The 21,496-nt window shown below is 43.5% G+C and overlaps 1 protein-coding gene across 1 annotated transcript; it reads left to right on the forward strand.

The window, feature by feature from the left end:
• Window positions 1-17,550: 17,550 nt before the first annotated feature.
• Window positions 17,551-21,244, forward strand: LOC310773084 (phospholipase A and acyltransferase 4-like; the record flags this gene model as incomplete). Its single annotated transcript, XM_083633003.1, has 4 exons — window positions 17,551-17,595; window positions 19,042-19,150; window positions 19,844-20,112; window positions 21,122-21,244. Exons 1-4 carry the CDS (start codon window positions 17,581-17,583, stop codon window positions 21,242-21,244), a joined length of 516 nt encoding a protein of 171 aa, XP_083489129.1. The 5' UTR covers window positions 17,551-17,580.
• Window positions 21,245-21,496: the final 252 nt, after the last annotated feature.

The raw sequence follows: 21,496 nt of genomic DNA on the forward strand, positions 1-21,496 counted from the left end.
CTGAAACTGTAGGCTGCTCAGCCACATCACTCGGTTAGAACGACCAAGTAACGTTACATAATGTCATTATTGAGTTGTGTGCATTATCAACATAACAATATATCTTTGCAAGTTACAGAATAATTATCTACGCTATCCCCAGTTATAAAGGAATGCACGATATATGTATTGCTGGCCACTCTAGGCTTGGCGAATTGACAGCGCCAGTGCGTATGGTATGGGTCTGTAAGACGTATCCCATTAACCAACGTTAATTTCGATGCATAACATTGCTTATCACTAGGCGATAAGCTGTGGTAGTAAGCCGAGAACTGCATTTTAAAACTAAAATCTAACTGTGTGTCGCAGATGAGCACAGAGCAGTCCTGACAGCGGCGTCTTTCACACAGCTCTGTCTGTGTCAATGAGTGGCTCCGGGCTTTTTGCCTACACGATGCGCGCGCAGCTCCATGTTGACAAGCTGTATAAGGGGTCTATAGGTGAACTTTTTTCTTTTTCCACTTAAAAATAAAGTATATAATATCAACACACTTTCTATCGAAAGTAATGCCACTTGTAACATAAAATATCTCCACATTGTACCCTACTATGTATTCCTATAGACGGTTTTCACCAGAGCGCAACCCCACAGCACTTCCTTTTTCTCAGCATTCGGCAAACTGCAGAAATATTCACTCGACATCGTTACTTTTGTTTTCGCTGCTCAGCTGTATCGACGGTTTTCACGGAATGGTCAGGCCTGCACTTGAATGTTTTTTTTTCTTTTATGTCCATAGCAAACACTGCAACAGGAAGTGAGCGGGGGTTCAATTTTGAATGTTAAAACTGTCTATACAGTAAATCTGTGTAGATCCACTTCAGTCATTCAGGTAATACGATGTCGAAAACAAGGAAATAGAAGCATATTAAATAGAAATAGAAACTTTTTGGGGAACTGTTTCACCCCTACAGCCACTGTCTGAGCAGTTCCACTGGAGCAACCGGTGTGGTGCTTAAATGCCTTGCTCAAGGGTCCATCTACAGCAGTAAATAAATTAGAGCAATGAAATCAAAGTTTTACAGTGGTGTGGTAATGCGAGCGAGACGCGGGTCAGTGTGTCTGAACGATGCCCCCGCTCTCTGCAGCTGTCTGCGTTGGCAGCGAGGGCCCCGGCCGGCCCGGGCCCCTGGCAGTCCCCTCCGCTGTCAGATCAAGTCAGTAAGGATCTCCTGGAGGCCGTTCAACCACCCAAAGCCATCCGTCAGCCAGACAAAGGCACGCCCACCGCGGGGTCTGGCCCAGAACGCCGCCATTCATCGCGAGGGAGAAGGCAGAGCCCCGGCCAAAGCTTTTAATGGACAGAGAAAAGGAGCTGTAACCAAACCGCGCTCAATTAAGGCTCTGATTGGCCAGGGAAAGATAAGGGGTAATCAATCATCCATGGCGAGGTCTTGTGCAAACAGCGTGGGGACGTGTCGGCCCGGCAGCGCCCGTCCAAAACTCAGCTGACGAGCCTGGAACAAAGGTGTGAAGGCTTGTCCTGTCAGAGGCTTCACAGAGAGCTAGCTGCTGTGTTAGAGAGGCAGGTTGGCCAAACAATAGAGCACTGTGCCTTCTGCTATGGCTGGCTGAATACAGCCTTATCATAGAGTCATTTGTAACAGTATCATGGATATACAGTACAGAGTGACTCACTGCCACAGTTCAACTGATATATGTAGATAAAATATCCAGCGCTCTTACCTCATCTCTGCAGAGTTCGGCACAGAACTCTGTGGGAAGAGTTTCCATCGGTGCTTGTGTAGCCATCCAATCGGCAGAATAAAGTGTCTGCATTGTACCATTGAGCCAGGAAAGTGAGCATGCTTTCTCCTTTAATGACTTAATTCACATCAGGTAAGTCGAGATGACATCATGACAGCATTGATTTGGAGTGAAACTAGGAAAGACGATACACAAAATAGACTTAACAAAATAGACCTAATAGGCTGCTACAGTATGTGAGCAACAGGTAAATATGAACAGCCATACTTTTCCTCTAGTAGACTCGACTTATTTTTAAACAACACTAAATGCATCACTTTTCTTACAGTTATTTCCAGGTAAGTATAACAGGTATGTATAGAGGTACGTATAGAAAAAACATGTTCTTGAAAATGTCAATAAAAGTCATCATCACTAACAATCACCAAATATGTAAAGAAAGAATATAAATAACACTTACAGCCATTGCTTTCTGAAGGATGCACACGAAGAGAAACAACTTCTTCTTCTTCTTTTGAGTTTTATGACATCCATATGTTGCATTACCGCCACCTACTGTATTGTAACAGCTTTACAACTTAAATGGCTACAGAGTTGATTTAATTAGTGCTCACCCCAACTTTCTCCCATCCACCCAGTATTCCATTCTGTGAGCCAGATCTATTTGACGGTTTACACTCCTCGTTCGGTGTATCATTCTCAAGTCCTGTCCTGATACATCCCCAACATGAGAAACAACAAAGATGACAGGTCTTTTTACTTCCTACTTCCTGTTTCCTTCTTCTTCTTCTTCTTCTTCTTCTTCTTCTTCTTCTTCTTCTTCTTCTTCTTCTTCTTCTTCTTCTTCTTCTTCTTCTTCTTCTTCTTCTTCTTCTTCTTCTTCTTCTTCTTCTTTGATGTTTAATGGGGTTGGCAAACACCAAAGAAGAAGATGGATGGATCCAGAAGAGGGCGGTAAATGCAACATTAAGGATGCCAACTGCCATAAAACACCAAAAAGAAGAAGATCCAAAGTGTTGCATTACCGCCAACTACTGGATTCAAACTGAACTGAATTGAACTAAAATAAAATAAAATAAAAGAACTTCCTGTTTTCCCCTATCATTGCGATGATAACATTGAACTTCCTCCAGTCTGAAGCGTTTTTCCCCCCAACTTCCTTTGTCCATCTTCTGTGGGCGTCAATTACAGACTGTTTAAGCTGCATTCGCAGAATGTAGAAGAGACAGTCTGGCTTGAGAGACTAAAGTGATTGGATCAAGGATTAGATCTGGAGCGCATGGTCAACCGTTGACCATGCAAAACCCTGATGTATCCAGGTTAAGATGCACTGCAGTTCTCTAAATAATTAGCATTGTGGATATAGTCATTTTATGTGAATAACATTTTGGGTGAAGCAAGATTTAACTATAATCAAGAAAAGTGGCAGCAGTGTAGAAACCCTAACCCTGGTAAATCTATGATTAATGGGCTTTTCTAAAAGTTTTGGAACTAAAGAAAGACATTACTTTTTCAGTGTTTACATTTGATTATCAAAGGAACATTTTACACAGAGCATATCGACATCTGTAAATATTGGTCATAGGCCATAACAGCAAATATTATCGGTTATTGTATCGGCCAAAATCTTCATATCGGGCATCCCTAAAACATAAACACACATAAATATGTACATGAATCCTGCACAGATATGAACACAATTTCATCTATTTGGCACACAGTCATGCACACACAGAGAAACTCTCACATAAACACAAGTGCACGCGCATACACACTGCAATTGAGCCAGTGAGGCCACGGCCTCTGGAGGGAGGTCAGAGTTGCAGTGGGGTCACGTCAGTTCCCGGGGTTGTGGGGTACAGTGTATTTGGGGTGGATTGGCCCGGGGCAGGAAGTCTGCACAGGGGACCCCCATCCTCTTTTCACATCAGCCGTCATCCTGTCCTGCCAGCCAGCCTCTCTGAGCTCCACTGGCTAGGTCTGGAGCAGACTCATTGGCACGTCAGCCCAGTTATGGAGATGACAAGTTCTAGCTGGCATCTTTTCTCTCGCCTCTTTTCTCTGCACGTCTCTTCTCATGAAAAACCTTGGCATGGACAGATCGAGCGGAATGGAGGAACTGAACCAACTTACGCAGAGATGAAAATATTGTTTTGTTGTTATGTTCCAAACTCTTTTTTCCGATTATTTCTTGGGCATTTACACCATTTATTAGACAGTTCCAAGTAGAGAGAGACAGGAAGGCCAGGGGGAGAGAGAGGGAGGGATGACATGTTCTGGACTGGATCCAAACCCAGAATGCTGCGGTCACATGGTATGCACCCCAGACCACTGAGCTACCAGGACACCCTAAAGTCCCACTTGTTTTTACAGAGAGCTTGCTGCTGAAATCAGAATCAGAATCACTTTTATTGCCAAAATATGCAAGATTACAAATGAAGAATTTGTCTTAGTGTAAGTATGCAGTATAGCGGCCATATCAATATTCAGGGATAAAAAGAAAATATCTAAAAGACAAAATCACAAAATAGCAGTCCAATATAATATACAATATACACAAATAGGAGTGTTAAATAGGCATTAAATGGGAATTTACAGTCCAAGTTAACTAGGCATTAAATGGGAATTTACAGTCCAAGCGGTGTGCGATGTTTTTAACAAGAGTCATTTAATCGAGTAAAAGGTGCTGGTATAGGAGAAGCAACTATAATACTTTTACTATTGCTGTACTTTTGCTCCATCGGTAAGAGGAAGTGCTTTGTGAAAATAAGGGTTTTCTCTCTTTTTAGGCATCAGAAGTTACAAGGAATAGCATGCCGACAATTTTCAGTTTTATGACTTGCTAATTTGGTACAAGTTTGGTGATAGACTACATGTAACAGTAGCAGTCGTCATGCTGTGCAGTGAGTAAACCTCACTTCCCAACGCCTTAAGAGACACTCATGACGAATGACTCTCATGATGAAGAGCTCATGGGTAGAGCATCCGCCTCCCATGCCGTAGGTTCCCGGTTCAATCCCCAGCTGCAGGGTGACTACACAACACAGGTTCAATCCCCAGCTGCAGGGGGACTACAACGCAGGTTACAGCTGCAGGGGGACTACACAACGCAGGTTACAGCTGCAGGGGGACTACACAACGCAGGTTACAGCTGCAGGGGGACTACACAACGCTACAGCTGCAGGGGGACTACACAACGCAGGTTACAGCTGCAGGGGGACTACACAACGCTACAGCTGCAGGGGGACTACACAATGCTACAGCTGCAGGGGGACTCCACAACGCAGGTTACAGCTGCAGGGGGACTACACAACGCAGGTTACAGCTGCAGGGGGACTACACAACGCTACAGCTGCAGGGGGACTAGACAACGCAGGTTACAGCTGCAGGGGGACTACACAACGCAGGTTACAGCTGCAGGGGGACTACACAACGCTACAGCTGCAGGGGGACTAGACAACGCAGGTTACAGCTGCAGGGGGACTACACAACGCTACAGCTGCAGGGGGACTACACAACGCAGGTTACAGCTGCAGGGGGACTACACAACGCTACAGCTGCAGGGGGACTACACAACACTACAGCTGCAGGGGGACTACACAACGCAGGTTACAGCTGCAGGGGGACTACACAATGCAGGTTACAGCTGCAGGGGGACTACACAACGCAGGTTACATACACACCTAATTAGCCTTGAGTGCGTCAAATCCTACTTGCTTATTTTCACCTTCTAGAAAATCCGTGCTCTCTTTCTCTTCCACTTGTACCATTGTTCTCCCTTCAGAAGCTAAAATGCATTTCAGTGTAATCAGTGCCAGCTCTACAGTGATCAGGCGGCCTGTGCAGGGAACTCAGATGTGAACTCTGCTCTCGACTATCCTCTGCCCACTGCGCTGCCCGATCACCATGGCAACAGCCACAAAACTAATTTTCCTGAAATTTGGCGATGGCTTTTTGGACAAGGAGAAAAAAGTGACGAGTTGTATTTGCTGTAGCCTACGCTGTGAAAACACCTCTTTCATATGGTGCCAGAGAGCCTGCTATTGCTTTGTCCTCTGTACAAATATGAGTGGCAGGCTCTTTTCTGGCCCTGATCAAACATCGTTGCCCTCGTCTCTCTCCTCCTCCTCGGAGAGGGTACCGACCGTGGGACTGTTTTCTCGAGCCACGGTGTAAAGAACCGGTGGCGCTGCTGAGATTGATCTGGCTTTAATTAAGCACATGTACGATGGCCGGCGTCCACTTCAGGCATGATTTACGCTCTCCCTGTGGTTGAGTGCAGGCGGGAGCCGGCTGCAGCGGGGCTCATTCTGCTCTGAAACGTAGCCAAGGCTCACCCAAGCACCACTTCAATCCCATATCGGAAACACACCAAAATACATGTTGGAAAACAGATCCTGAAGTTCATCATTCAATATCACTATACTATCTTGTAAAGCAGTGGTTCTCAAACTTTGTTTTGCCTTCAGTACCCTCTTTCCCCCTGATTTCTGAATCCACGTATACCCTACAACATTTTGCTTAGAAAACTGCAGGAGAAAACTACAGTATAGCATACAGTACCTTTTGTATACCTTTTGAAGAATATAACATTACGAAATAAGAAATGGAGTGAAAGATAGTACAATTACTGTGCAGATTTATTTTATCGTTTCATTTATTTTCATATTCTTACATTTTTCCATTTCCCCCTTTCTCTCAAATAGCCCCTGCAGTAGCCCCAGAGATTGGCGAAAATACATCATAAAGTATTTTTATACAAATTACAAATACTTGCTCAAAAAATGTATCACAATACAAATACAAAATACTGGTCTGAAAAATGTATTTGAGATACAAATACGTATTTTGTATTTTGAAAATACATAAAAATACATTTGATAAAAACTGATAAAGAGCTGCAACAATTAGTCAATCCATCAATTCATTGCCAAATATTACATTAATTGCCTATTTTGATCATCTATTCATCATTTTGAGCCATGTCCTAATTCTCCGATTCCAGCTTCTCAAATGTGAAATTTTCTGGTTTCCTTAGATGGTAAATAATCTCTTAGTCCTCAGTATTCTCCTTTGTGTACCCTCTAACACATTACAGTTCTTTCATTTCAGTTTTAGCTGTTTTTCAGCACAGCTAATTTCTCCCTCACTTCAGCTGTTAATCACCTTCTGTGAGGGCTTTTGACTTACAGGCAGCATTTCTACATGTTAACCTCAAGTTTTGGAACTTTGACCATGTTAGCCCTAGATATCTAATATATCTATATATTAGATATATATATATATATATCTAATATGCCAGATGAAGGTCTTGTGACCGAAACGTTGCAGCATTATTAAAAGCCTTGAAGTGGGAGTCAGTGTGCGGGAGTCCTCTTTTTTTCATTTAGCCCTAGATATCTGACATCATAACAGTATCCCTGGAGATGATGTGCCATGCCTGCAGTTATGGAAATCGCGGGCTCCACGGGCTCCCAAAATCATGACTGACATACAGACAGGCACCACCCACCCACCTTGGTGCCATCGTGCAAATGTGCGCCATCGGCTCATACTACATCAGAGTTGCTCGAGTGACATCACTGATGACATCCCAACTGCCTGAGTGACATCACAGTTGAGCAATCAGTTGCTCGAGTGACATCACTGATGACATCACAATTGATCGAGTGACATCACTGATGACATCACAATCATGATCCACACTGCCGCCACACACACTGCCACCCACTTTTCCAATTTTAATTAAGAAGACAATTAGTTGTGTCTTTGTAATATGATACACTGGTTTGAATATGCAGTAAACCATTTCATTTGCAGATAGGCCAGTGCATGCAATATCTAATCATCAATTTATATTAGTAATTTATCTCTGGGGTAATTTCCACCAATACAATGCTTCATACTAGACGAAGAAGTGATGTGAAGTCTGACTCAAGACCCACCCTACTCTGCCTCTGATTTGTGGTTGAGTTTATTCTGAGGGTAAGCCAATCAGAGGTAGAGTAGAAGTGACATGTCACATTTTTTTCTCCACAGTTTAAACCTGTGTCAATGGTAAGAATGTGTCAATTTGAGAATAAAATGACATAAAATTAAAGAAAAAAGTATTTTATGTATTTAAAATACACAAAATACAAGGTCTGAAAGTATCTTGATACAAATTACATCTTATTTTTCTCGGTCCAGCCAAATACAAATTACAAAATACACAAATGTATTTGAAATACGTATTTTAAATACTGCCCATCTCTGAGTAGCCCCACGTACCCCTAGTTTCTGCGTACCCCAGTTTGGAAAGCACTGATGTAAAGGATCTTCTGTCTGAAGTGCTAGCATTCATTTTACCAAAACAATTAAGGTGGGAAATCTCTGTTCTCTGTTTAAATTTTTGTGCCGGCCACAGCTATGCCATTTTACGTGCGATCGGGCTGAAACGTTCAGGGGGTGTAAAGAGCCTAATCACCTATGTAATGATGTCATACCATCACTGATTATGTCACTGTTGTCAAAAAGGCCCAACAGCGACTACACGGACTCAGGCGCCTAAAGAAATTTGGGCTAAGGCCAGAAATCCTTAGGGACTTCTACAGAGGCACCATTGAAAGCCTGCTGACTGGCTGCTTCACCACCTGGGAACTGTACCACCATGGACCGCAGGGCGCTACGGAGAGTGAGACGCGCGGCCCAGCACATAACAGGATGTGAGCTGCCAGAACCGCAGGCGGTGAACCAGCGGTGCCTCAGGAGGTCCCTGAAGATCATCAAAGACACAAACCATCCCCACAACAGCCTGTTCTCCCTGTTACCCTCAGGGAGAAGATACAGGGTCCCAAAAGCACGCACAAATCGCTTGAGGGACAGTTTCTTCCCGCAGGCCACGAGACTCCTTAAAGCAGCTACGAGCAACTTTTTCGATTGTTATTAAACAGTATAAATTTAATATCAATGCATCACATCTTACCTCTAATAGTAGACGAGACCAACGCAGAGTAGTCTCACTTGAAGCCCGAGTGAATCGGCCAGTGTTAGTCTGTCTGTGGCCAGGGCAGATCAGGAAGTGAAATGAAACGGTTTGCAGCAGCCACTTTGGCCATAACCACAAAATAACTTCCAAAAAACCTGTTAGAATATAACGAGAGATGTTCGCGAGAGTATGCATGGCGTTCACATTGTTTATGCTATGTTGCTAGGCAGCGCGAACGGGTGAAGGCAGGCAGCTGCGTTTCACTTCCGGGTTTCACTTCCGCGTTTATCCGGTCCGGCGGTAAGGAGAGAGAGAGAGAGAGCCCCCTGTTGACGCGAGTTTAGACAGACACAGACTTAATAATCATCTAAGGGAGCAATCTCCGATTCACACGGCTTTGGTCTCAGCTACTATTATAGGTAAGATGTGATGCATCAATATTGTAATTATACTGTTTAATAACAATCGAAAAAGTTGCTCGTAGCTGCTTTAACATACACTGTACTGTACCGCACTGTAGATGCTACCATTAGGTATGTGTAATGTTTAATTGTATGTTTAATTAGGTATATGCTATTTGCACCTGTACGTCAAATACGTCGAATTCAAAATGTTTAAGTACGTCCAAGTATGCACATGACATGTGCACCTATGTGCAGTGAATATGCCACTGTCTCTGACTTGTCTTATCACTCTACTGCCTTATTGCTTGTTGTGTCTCTTGTTGTTTTTGCACTCATATGCCCTGTTATGCCCTGTTATGTTGTAAATGGAGTTCACAGCACAAGAATTTCACACGTGATACTTGTACTACGGAGTGACAATAAAAATCTTGAATCTTGATGTCATCAGTGATGTCATACATAGGCATTGTGACATCATTGTGAATCACTGATGATGTCAGCAGTGACACACACACACAGACTGAGGGAGGGAGAGAGAGAGAGGTGGGAGAGTGAGAGGGAGACATTGCATGCGTGCCTATTAGACAGGCAAACCACGCAACAGCCGGGCTGCGGGCGAGCTGCATACGTGGCTGCTTGGGGGTGGGGGGTGGCATTTTTATACAACTCACCTGTTTATACAGTCTATGGCTGCAAAAAGAAGTCCAATTGTATAAAATATACAATTGGAGTGTATTCTCACTTGATTTATGACCTCAGTAAACACGTTCCTAATGATTTTATGGTCTCAATCGCTAGTTTCCAGTCCTCTTCATTGCAGTATGGTGTTCATTTTGTAAATTATGGTCCCAATTAGAGGAAAACACTATTTGGATGTGATTGACAGGTCAACTGTCCAATAACAGGCAGCGCTGCAGCTCTTTATTATCCAATTATGGTCACTTCTGGCTCCAAGAAAACCAAGATGGCGGAGGAGGAGGAGGAAATAGAGAGAAAGTCGTCTGGTTGAAGCTTAAGGCTTTCGCAAATGCTCTTCAGTCACACAAGAAGAGCAGAACACCCTCACAGGAAGCAAATTAGGAAGAAGAAGAGGGAGCAGACGTTTGGCTCTGATTAAATCCAACACACACACACACACACACACACACACACACACACACACACACACACACACTGCATTCCTTGATGTGAGAGGCCAGAGGTCAAAAGTGAAAGGGTGAGAGAGAGAGAGAGAGAGAGAGAGAGAGAGAGAGAGTGTGTGAAAATGAGAGTGAGGGGTCAATAAACACTGATAGTGACTCAGATAGGCTAAAGATAAAAAAAGAAAGCCAGGGTGGAAGTAACAAAATGACATCTCATGATTGTAATTAGGTAGCTCTTTGTTTACTTTGACTTTAGTCATCAGGAATCCGAATCAGCTAGCTATTTTGATAGCTAAAAGCAAAAGAAACATCAATGTTGTAACATTGTTGAAAATGTTCATAACTATTGAAACTGAAATCTCATTGCGCTTAGGTTTCAGAAGCAAACCTTTCACAAGCTGAGGTAATAAACTGACAGATACAAGCACAGATTAGATCAAGGTAATGATCCTCCTGAAGATACTCAGCCTCAACTTGCAAACTTTGGGAAATCATTAACAGACATTTCAATTTTTTTATTTTTTCCCCCCGATTTTTTATCCCATTTTTTTGTATCCCCCTTTTAGTGCTAATTTAATTTATTTATCCTGGTTGCTACTCCACCCTCTGCCGATCTGGGGAGAGCCGAAACTGGCTCCATGCTTCCTCCAAGACATGGGCAGTTAGCCAGCCGCTTCTTTTCACCTGACAGGGGAAGCTTCACCGGTAGGACATAGCACGTGGGAGGTTCACGCTATTCCAACCAGTTCCCCTCCCTCCGAACAGGCACCCTTAACGACCAGAGGAGGAACATTAGCAACCAGGATATTGCATGTCTTTTGGTGAAGGGGGTTCCTATATGAAGGAAACCCCGGGAGGCACGGGGAGAACATGCAAACTCCACACAGAAAGGCCCTTTTTGACGACCCCACCCGGGCGGTGGGCACTCGAGGACATGCGGACGGGCACGCATTCCTTCAACGTTCACAGCGTCCCAGGTGGGAATCGAACCCAGGACCTTCGAGCTGTGAGGCGACAGCGCTTACCACTGCACCACCGTACCCCCCTAGACATTTCAATTTTAACAGAGAATATTATCTATAAAAACATGCATATCACTTAACTCTGTCTTCACCTTGTTTTTGCATTGAATGCTTACACAATTTGTCTATTTTTTTTATTAATAAATGAGCTGGATTGTCCTGATCTGATTCGAGCACTAAGATTTGCTGTGTGAACGTAGCCAAAATGTCTAAGGAAAAGAACAAGCACAAACCTTTAAGCCCATAACGCCACTCCCCCTATATGCCCTTTCCCCTCAACCCTACCCCCCCAACACCACCTACCCACCCCTCGAATCCCGACTCTCTACCACCTTCTTATCCCTATGGCCCCTCCCCCCCAAAAACCACGCATATCCCCTAGCCACTAATCCTACCCACACCTTGAATCCAGACTCTCTACCACCTTCCTTTCCCTAGCTATGGCACTTTTTCCACTAAACTCACTAAACGCCCATGACTGAGTGACTGAGTGTCCTGAGGTTTGTATCCCCTGACCCCGGCGTGCCTGCTGGTCCAGCGCCGTGAGAAAAATCAGCGCGGTTTGGAAATGGAATGGGGTAAGATGGAAAAGGGGTAAGACAGAGAGCGTGAACATGTGATGCAGAGGCTAGGTTGTCGGTGTGCAGGTGACTGAAGGCGTATGAGAGCAACAGGCAGGCGGTTGAGTTGAGCAGGTGCCGAGGTAAAAGGCCACGCTGACAGACAGGAAGAGAGATGAATGTTTGGTGTCAGATCCTCTCCTGGCTTCTGTCCGCTGTCAATGAGGTGAAGACAACCAGGAGAGCACAGTGCAGAGAAAATACAAGGGGAAAAAAGATCTTGGCTGAGGTGCAGGACATGCTGTATTACAGCTGTATTCAATAAAAAGCACAGCAGCGTTGATCAAAGTGGGGGGAATTTCTCCAAACATCCTGGAGAGCTGAAGGATTCCCCGAGCAGGACTGATTGAGAGCTTCCTGTTTTTAGGGCTTAATGAGGAGCTGGGGACAAGGCGACTTCCAGGTCTCCTGGCTTGGACGCTTTCCCGTAGGGCTTTTTTCCTTCTCTTTCTAGGCCATATTGGCGGCTAAATTCCAAAATTCACCTGCACTTTCACCAGCAGACGGTGAGATCTTCGGGATCTTGATGTTGTGTAGAGTACAGGTCCCATATTCTGTTTTATTTTATGTCTTGAGGTCATGTACCAAAAACACTCTCAATCCATTTCCCCAGCATCTCTCTGAGCCTTGCCAATAACAGGCTGTTTCTGTCACTGTGCCTTTAATTTAAAGGGATAGTTTGGTTGTTTTTAACCTAGCCCTTTTTGCTACTTCGTTAGGCAAACAAACCAATAGAAGGTCAATGGGGTCAGTAGCCTGGGTGAACCCAGCCTTCAACGTGACGTCACAGACTATGCCTGTAATGTAGGTTTTGTGACTTCGTGACTGATAGTACATAGCAGTCACGTGGAGGCTGGGTTTACCCGGGCTATGGGGTCAGGCTCCTTCCTGTCTGTGCAAGCTGACTGAGGCTCATTGAAATTTACTTTGTGTGCAATGTGGAGAAAATCTCAGTCAGCCTCAGTCACTATCTGGAGCTAGTATGAGGAACAGCATGGACTGTGCTGAGAAAGGAATACCAATCAACATCATCATTGGTAAGAAGCAAAATAGGGCTAGGGTTAAAAAAAAAACAGAGCTATCCCTTTAAGGCTCATTCATATTAACAACAACTCTGGTCTGATTGGCTAACAGTTAGCCGGTTAACTGTTTCAAGAGTGAAACATGAGACCGGTGGCACATGTATTTTAGTGATTTTGTGAAATCCCCCACTAACCTGATTCCATTTTCTCCTGGTATTAATATGTGTCTCTAGTGTCCACAATAAGATCGGATTGTGATCGGATCATGCTAGCTCCATAGCATAGAGCAGCAGATAAACAGCGGTGACTGTTGTTGTGGATTGAGAACGCATTTGCATTTACACTTGTGCTCAATGTGGTCACAATGCGAGTTGGTTTGGCCGATCAGATCACAATGCATCCTCAATGTGTGTTTGTGCATTTACCCCTGTACTTTCATGTTGTTGAAACTTTATTTGGACCAATTGACTGGCAGACCAGTGGAGGGGGAGGGCTGCATGTGTCAACTAATTACCACATTGATTGCAATTAAGTCAGCTCACCTGCATGTGCTGTAATAGATTCCAGGGAACTGAGTGAGACCTGCAGCAGACCAACAGAGGACTCAAGACCAGACCCATGCAGCCAAAGAGACTGGGAGAGAGCAAACAGACTACCGGTAAGCTGCTGACTGCAACTGACTTTATGCATCATTGGTCCATTTCTCCCTTTTCCTCAATTAGAGTGTAAATAATAGGTAATTAAAGTTTTATATTTTTACATCTACTACATGTTATGCCTTGCACTGTTCCCTTGCACTGTACTGTATGTGAGTGTGAGACCCTGTTGTCCCTTTATGATGAGTGTGGCCAGTACTGTGTCTCTGCCACCAAAAAATAAGCCTGTCTATTTGTGATTTAAAAAAAGGTGATTCTGATTCTGACTCTGATCAGTGGGCAGTGTAATTGCTGGATGGTCCGCAAACTACAATTCACATCAATTCTGTGTAGAATTGGGTTTCTACACAATTGTTTGTTTCTACACAATTGTTTGTTTCTAAACAATTCTGTGTAGATAGATACAAATGAATGTAACTTATACATTAGGACTTATTTTCATTATCGATTTATCCTTTTTTGGCCAGCACAAGCGGGCCTATCTAGCTTTGTGATTTCTTAAAATTGCTTACTTTTGGTCTGACCACCAGCCAAAAAGTACTGATTTTATAATGATATGAAACGGAGAGAAGTAGCGGATCTCAGCATTTTTGAAGTTGTAACCAGCAAATGTTTGGTATGTTTACTTGATAAATGGCTAAAACGATTAATCTTAAATTTTCTGTCAATTAACTAATCGATAAATCAACTAATCATTTTAGCACTACTATGCAGTTTGTTAATGTTACCTGAAGCACCCTGCAGTACTGTGAGTGCATCCAGGTTTGGTACAGTACGGGCTGTCTTCCCCCTGGCCTTAGGCGCTAAACTGGCGTTAAACACAAAAAAACACATTTTGCGCCTGACTCGGGAAGATAGCATCATGTTTTTAGGCCCCGAAATGCGCTTTACGCCGAAGAGGCGTGGCGCAGTGCCAGAATAAGCCAGAATCGGCGTTTCGGCCTTATTTTCCCGACTGGCGTTAATTTAGCGCTTTTCAAAACCAGACCTTATTCAGTGCGCCGACTCCCCTACCAAATGCCACACACAGACACACATGTGCATCTCCCAGCATGCATTGAGGCTTAATACATTTCGACCAGAAAAAGCAACCAAATCCGGCTAAGTGGTAGATAGAAATAATATTTATGTTGACACAACATGCAATTCTAGACCATTTCAATATTGGACAAAATAAAACTTAAAAAAATCAAAACACAACCCTATGTGAAACATACATGTAATCCAGGCCCTATAATTATCCGTCGCAAATATGTGTTAGTCGAGTGACAACCGTCACAGTTGTACTGTGATGTCTGCTCCAACAAGACTTAGCTTACTTGACACGTACTTTTTCAACAAAAACACATTTATGCTATGACTTTACATAATGTATATTTATCTCGCATAATTTAGCCTGTGCTCTGATGGCAGGGGCCAGGGGCAGTTTTAGGATTAGTTTTGGGTGGGCTCAGCCCCCAAAGAGAATATAGGGTGGCCCGCAGAACCCCTAGGGGGGGCCGGGGGCATGCCCCCCTTGAAGAAGATTTTGTACATTTGAAAGTAAAAATGGATCAATCTGGTGCACTTTGAGATCAAAATGATATTCAGTTTGAATTTGTTTACTTTTTTTTGTTTGTTTTTTGTTTTTGTTTTTGTTTTGTTTTGTTTTTAACCATTTTAAACCCACATCTGTATAATGAACTGGATATGGGACTAAGGGTGTATTGCCACCTATCTCGTTTGGAGCAGTTGTTCCAAAACAGAGAGCGTTTTCCCCCTTGGTGCGGTTCGTTTGGGGGAGTGTGAACACGGCAATCGCACTCGGATGCGGGACAAACAAGTGGACCGAGATCGCCAAGAAAGGGTGGTCTTGGTCCGCTTTAAACGAACTCTGTTGCGGTTCATTTGTGGTGAGAACGTGATCCGACCTCGATCCGACACAACTGCAGTAAACAGTGCACATTTTTGGATAAACCAGCTGCCGTAGTCAGCTGCGTTGTGCGTAATGGCCTGAAGAACGAGCATTTTTATAGTTTAAAAACATCTTCATTCAGATCCTGTTTTGGCGATTGTGAAACTAGCGTTTGCATGGATAAACTAGATAAACTGGGGGATTTTTACATCATCACATCAGCAGTTTGAACTCGATCAACCCTAACCCTACTAGCCTCCTACTTCACCCTGACATGAGATTAGATACTGTATGAACTCCTTCATGCTGGCTATGCAAAATAATAATTAGTATTATTAGTATTAGTATGTTGGTGCTTAAGTTAAGTTATCCTTTATTTATCCCCATGGAGAAATTCATCCTCTGCATTTGACCCTTCCTCTACTAGGAACCTTCCTAGAACTAGGAGCAGTGGGCAGCCGCAGTGCAGCGCCCGGGGACCAACTCCAGTTCTTTTACCATTGTCTTGGTCAGGGGCACTGACAGGAGTCTTAACCCTAACATACATGTCTTTGATGGTGGGAGGAAACCCACACAAGCACGGGGAGAACATGCAAACTCCACACAGAAATGACCTGGGATGGACCGGGGTTCGAACCCAGGACCTTCTTGCTGTGAGGCAACAGTGTAAACCACTGAGCCACCGTGCCATCAGCACAAGGGTCTTGTGATCAGCGATAAGAATCAGATCCTCATATCGTCTGATGTCAACACATTTCATTTATTAGTTTACAATTAACAATTCATTAACTTGCTGACTGACAATTTTCCCACAGTGAACACTGTATGTGACAGATAAGGAGGCTCACTGCACTGAATAACAAGGCTAAAGGTCTTTGCACACACAGTCCGATTGTTTTCCTATGCGTGTTTTTTAATCCGTCATCTGAAAACACAGACGGGTCCCAGCGCGCAAAAATCTATTGACTGATGCGAAAAACGCAGAAAATCGAACCTCGTCCGAAAACTTAAATGACGGACGTAATTGTCAGACTCGGTGTGTCAATCATGATTGACACAATTGAGGTCGTATTATTTATTTTTTTCATGCGTCAATTTCGGACGAAAATACGGACTTGGTGTGCAAAAGCCTTAAGTCTGTTAGCTCTGCTTCCTTCATGCTGTACATGAAAGTGTAAGAAAGAACAAAAGAAACAAAGAAACAAAGACAGAAAGAAAGAAAGAAACAAAAAGAAAGAGAAAGAAAGAAAAAGAAAGAAAGAAAGAAAGGAAGAAAAAAGAAAGAAAAAAAACTTAGTTATAGGCAAAATTTTGGCGAGGGAAAAAAATTGCATGGCCATTCTCAAAGACGTCCCTTGACCTCTCACCTCAAGATATTTGAATGAGAATGGGTTGTCATGGGCACTTGCATGATACCGGATAACTTTACACAGACACTTGAACACGTTGAACAAGTTAATATTTATTATTGAACACAAACAAGTCCTCCAAGTCATCACGTCTCAAGTCAAGTCAAGTCCCGAGTATTTAACTTCCAAGTCCAAGTCAAGTCTCAAGTCATTCAGTTTTTGTCAAGTCAAGTCACAAGTGATCAAAACAGGGACTCAAGTCGACTCAAGTCTCAAGTCCCCATCTCTGTAAATTAAGCCCCTGAATCGGAACAAAACAAACGACCTAGAGGTGTGAATACACCCTAAATTTACGGGGTGGGAGAAAATGTTTCTTTTCAGATTAAGCGCTCACACTGTTAGACACTGTCACACTGTATGCAACTTATTTGAAGATTATTTGTTTTGGGTTCTGTCCCGCCTGTAGTAAGTGTTGTTTTTTGAAAACTAAGCAATAAAAAAATTATATACAAACGCTATTTTAAGGCCAGGAGGTAGATAGGGCCCTACATGTGACTGCAGTAAGAAACGAAACATAACCTGAACAGGCTGCAGCAGCTGAGTCAGAGCAACCTGAGTGACTCCTCTAGTCAATGATTACCATGCGTTTCCATTACCTCTTCTTCTGAAACAGGAGCACAGTTAAGTTTCACTTTCTGTAGGCTATATATAAATTGCTGGGTCACTGTTCTTCCCTGATAGATCAAGAGAAGATACAGACATGGCCCCAGTACTGGTGAGTCTTCTACTGCTGTCACTGTTTAGTTAGTGTAGAACTGACTACCACTCAAATGTTGGAGTGAATTTGTTGGATAATCGATAAGTACAGGGGGATGCATTGTTTAGAAGGACATTGTGAATACATGTAATGGTTTAATCCATTCACGGGGGTGTCTGCAGCCGGCTGCATTTGGGTGGAAATGAAGGATGGCATGAGTAGCACAGTATCAATGACTGGAATGAAACCAAAGAAAAACATGAATTTGCACATTTTAAGGATATGCTTTGCACCTGGTGGATTTCAGATTCACTTTAACAACCACAGTAAGTAATCAGATTACCAACAAGGAATTTTACTTAGTGCAAGTATACAGCGTGGCGGTCACATCAATGGTAGAAGACGATATAAATGAAATTATAATGTAGAAGTTCAGGACTAATTATCAGAATCACTTTAATTGCCACAGAATGCAAGTTACATAATGGAATTTGTCTGTACAGTATGCAGCGTAGCGGTCAGGTTAATATACAGAGAGAAAGAAGTAGGAAGATAACTAGACAAACACAACGTTGCAAGTGCAGTCAAATTAAATCAAATATGAGTTTACATTGAATTTACATGAAATTTACAGTCAGTTAAATAGGCTTTAAATATGCGATGAATTTACATGAATTTACAGTCCCAAGTTAAATAGGCATTAAATTAGATAGATCTGGTAGGGTGGGTGAAGTCCAGCTGCTGTGGCTGCAGGGTCATGTTTGATTGGGGGGGGGGGGGTCATATCGCTTGAGATTATATTAGCTTGAGATAATTGCCTATTTTGGATCCTGTCTGTGCATGAAGTTTCTCTGCTCCCATGAAAGTTTAATTTCCAAGTAAACTGTATTGTGTTGCACTTATTGTTTTATGATTCATGCCCTGATACGTTGTCACTCTTTATTGTTGGTTTATTGTTGTTTGGTGTCTCAAAGGCAGGGTAAACACAGGTGCAACCAAAGTATTAATGAGGGCCCGGGCACTGGAACACCTGAATGGAAGTTGGAAACCGTCATTAATGTTTTGGTTACACCTATGTTTACCCTGCCCTTTTAGACAGAAAATGGCTGCTGTGAAAATGGTGTATTGTCTGATTATAACTCAACAAGTTCAACTGTGGGCTCCTCCACTCTTGAGCACCTGTGGGCTGCTCCACTCTTGAGCTGCGATACAGGCAAGAAAGAGTCTCGCCAGGTGGGATGTGCTGCAGCTGCCTTCATTCGGGGAAGGGGGGGGGGGGGGGGGGCGCTCCTAAAAAGCCAAGATGCTCCATGGTGCTGAACCTGTCTTGAGTCGTTTTGGTCACTAATTGAACATGCCTGATGTCTTTAATTGTGCTACAAAAAAGAGCTAAAAAGCTAATTGTAGTGTATTTCTGCAATGACACTGACTACGTCTTGATGTTTCTTCTTCTTCTTCTTCTAGTTTGATGAGAAGCCAAAGCCAGGCGACCTGATAGAAATCTTCCGGGGACCGTATCAGCACTGGGCCGTCTACATCGGAAGCAATGAAGTCATTCACATGATCCCACCCAGTGAGTTAATAAAGACCGCCTTTACTCTTTCACCTTCCTATATTGCATATTGCTTTGGGGGGGGGGGGGGGGGGGGTTGTTTTGTTTCCTTGTCTTCCTGAGGTCTTTGGGGCAGTGGGGTGAGGGGGTTAAGAGAGATCATCGCCTAGATACACCTACCTGCTCCAGACGTCCTGCATGTGTCACCCACCTTTCCTATTTCCATATGTGTTGAAATAATGCTAGAATGTTAAATTAGATAAAAAAAAAGTGAAATATTCTATACTGACTGCAAGACTCTTGGTCAGCCTCATTATATTTTCAATCCAGTCATTTAATGTATCTGGACAATGCAATTCATCTGCGAGGGATAGAGCACTAATTATCAATTATTTCCTAATAGGCTGGAGAGAAGAGCCTCCTCAAAGGTTTTTGACTGTTTAACTTGGGACAAAGTCCACTGTAAGAGAAAAGTTTCTGCATCGATTGATTGAAAATTAAATGAACCCAGACTCACTCGGAGTGTGTGAGCACTGATATGCTGCACAATTCATAATGGTATTGCCTATAGTGACCCTAAACCACTCTCTCTCTCTCTCCCTCTCCGTCTCCCTCTCTCTCTGTCTCCCTCGTTCTCTGTCTGTCTCCCTCTCTCTGTCTCTCTCTCTCTCCCTCTCTTTCTTTCTGTCCCTCTCTCTCTCCTCGCACCCCCAGGTGAGGACTCAGGTGTTCTCAGCAGCCTGGTCTCAGTGCTGGAAGGAGACAGGGCATTTGTGCGTCGTGAGAAGGTCTCTGAGGTGGTCGGCCCCCACAGCTTCCGTATCAACAACCTGCTGGACGAGGAGTACGAGCCCCGCCCGCCCCGCCTCATCGTGAGGGACGCCTGCAGGATGGCGGGTCGTGTCCTGCCCTACTGTGTCGCCACCAACAACTGTGAGCACTTTGTCACAGAGCTGCGATACGGCAAGAAAGAGTCTCGCCAGGTGTGTGTGCTGCAGCTGCCTTCATTCGGGGGGGGGGGCAATACCAAACCCGAGGCTTCAAAGTACTCCACAAACCAATGGGCGACGTCACACATACTACGTCCATCTTTTTTTAGTCTATGGTTCATTCATACAGCTAATTGCTCCGCACCAAAGGGGGGACAATGGATCGGTCTCCCCCTCTTAGTTCGTTTGTTAGTCACACTGTAATGTTGACTTGTGTAGGGGGCGCCATTGACAATGTATAGGACTGACCCATTGGTGGAACTACATTACTGGTGGAGGACAACATGTTTACTTGCTTGTTCAGTATCTGGTCCTGTGGGTCAATGGGTAAATCATTAAGAGGTTTTTGATACTGGTCACTAAGGCACTAGTGATTACTTTGGGTGTACGAAATATTACTGTAGCAAAATACCTGAGAAGTTCCAGATTTACAAATGAGCAAGTATAGAAGTTGCAAACCTGTAATATTTGCTCAAATTTATATTTTTTCTTGAATATATTTTTTTAAGTGCAAGTACAACCCAGTGATTCCCAAATCTGCAGAGCAACCTGCCATCTTGCATATAACAAATGCAGAATTCACATTCGCTGTCACTTTTCCAAAGTGTTTTATGTTATGTTATCCTGGAGAGAGAACATCTCACCAAACTCCATTAAACTTACTTAGGGTAAGATCTTTTACAAATCACTAGGAAAACTCTGCATACACACTCAACTTTTGTAGTCGTTTTACAGTACCAGCTGTTCCCCCAAACCAAGTTTGAGTTCTTATTCAAATATACACCAATCCACCATGGTGGGTGGAAGCAGAATTATTTTGTGATTTTATTTATGCATTGTGGTACCCAGCCCACATGGGCTTGCATGAAACGGGTACAATCTCGTACAGGTGCAATATTCACAAAAGCAATTTTTTTCACCCACAAGTGAAACTCTTCCAGAATGTATATGATATGATTTTCAGGAATGTACCTTTAACCTTCAATTGATTTGCATGTTGCAGGTTGATGAGGTGGCGGTGGGTGTGATGGTGGGGGCTGCAGCTGTAGCGTTGGGGGCCGTTCTGTTCGGCGCCCTGCTCAAAGACAACAGTAAAGAGAGCAAGAGGAGAAGACAGTATGAGTGACAGCAGAGAGACTGCAAGACGAGAGGAAAAGACCTTGCTCGTACTGTTTCAGTCACATCACCTGTATGGAGGCGTCAGACTTGAAGTTTCTGAATAACCTATTGTTTGTAAATGATATAATGTAACACCTTGTCTGAACAATTATTGTAAGAAAGACTATTGATGGCCTGAGTTTAACCTAGAAGCCATTTACATTTACAAGCAGCACTATATTACTGCTACAGTGTCACACAAGTATTGCATTTCTGTAGT

This window comes from Poromitra crassiceps (genome assembly GCF_964638095.1).
Source record: "Poromitra crassiceps genome assembly, chromosome: 3".
Taxonomy (NCBI): domain Eukaryota; kingdom Metazoa; phylum Chordata; class Actinopteri; order Beryciformes; family Melamphaidae; genus Poromitra; species Poromitra crassiceps.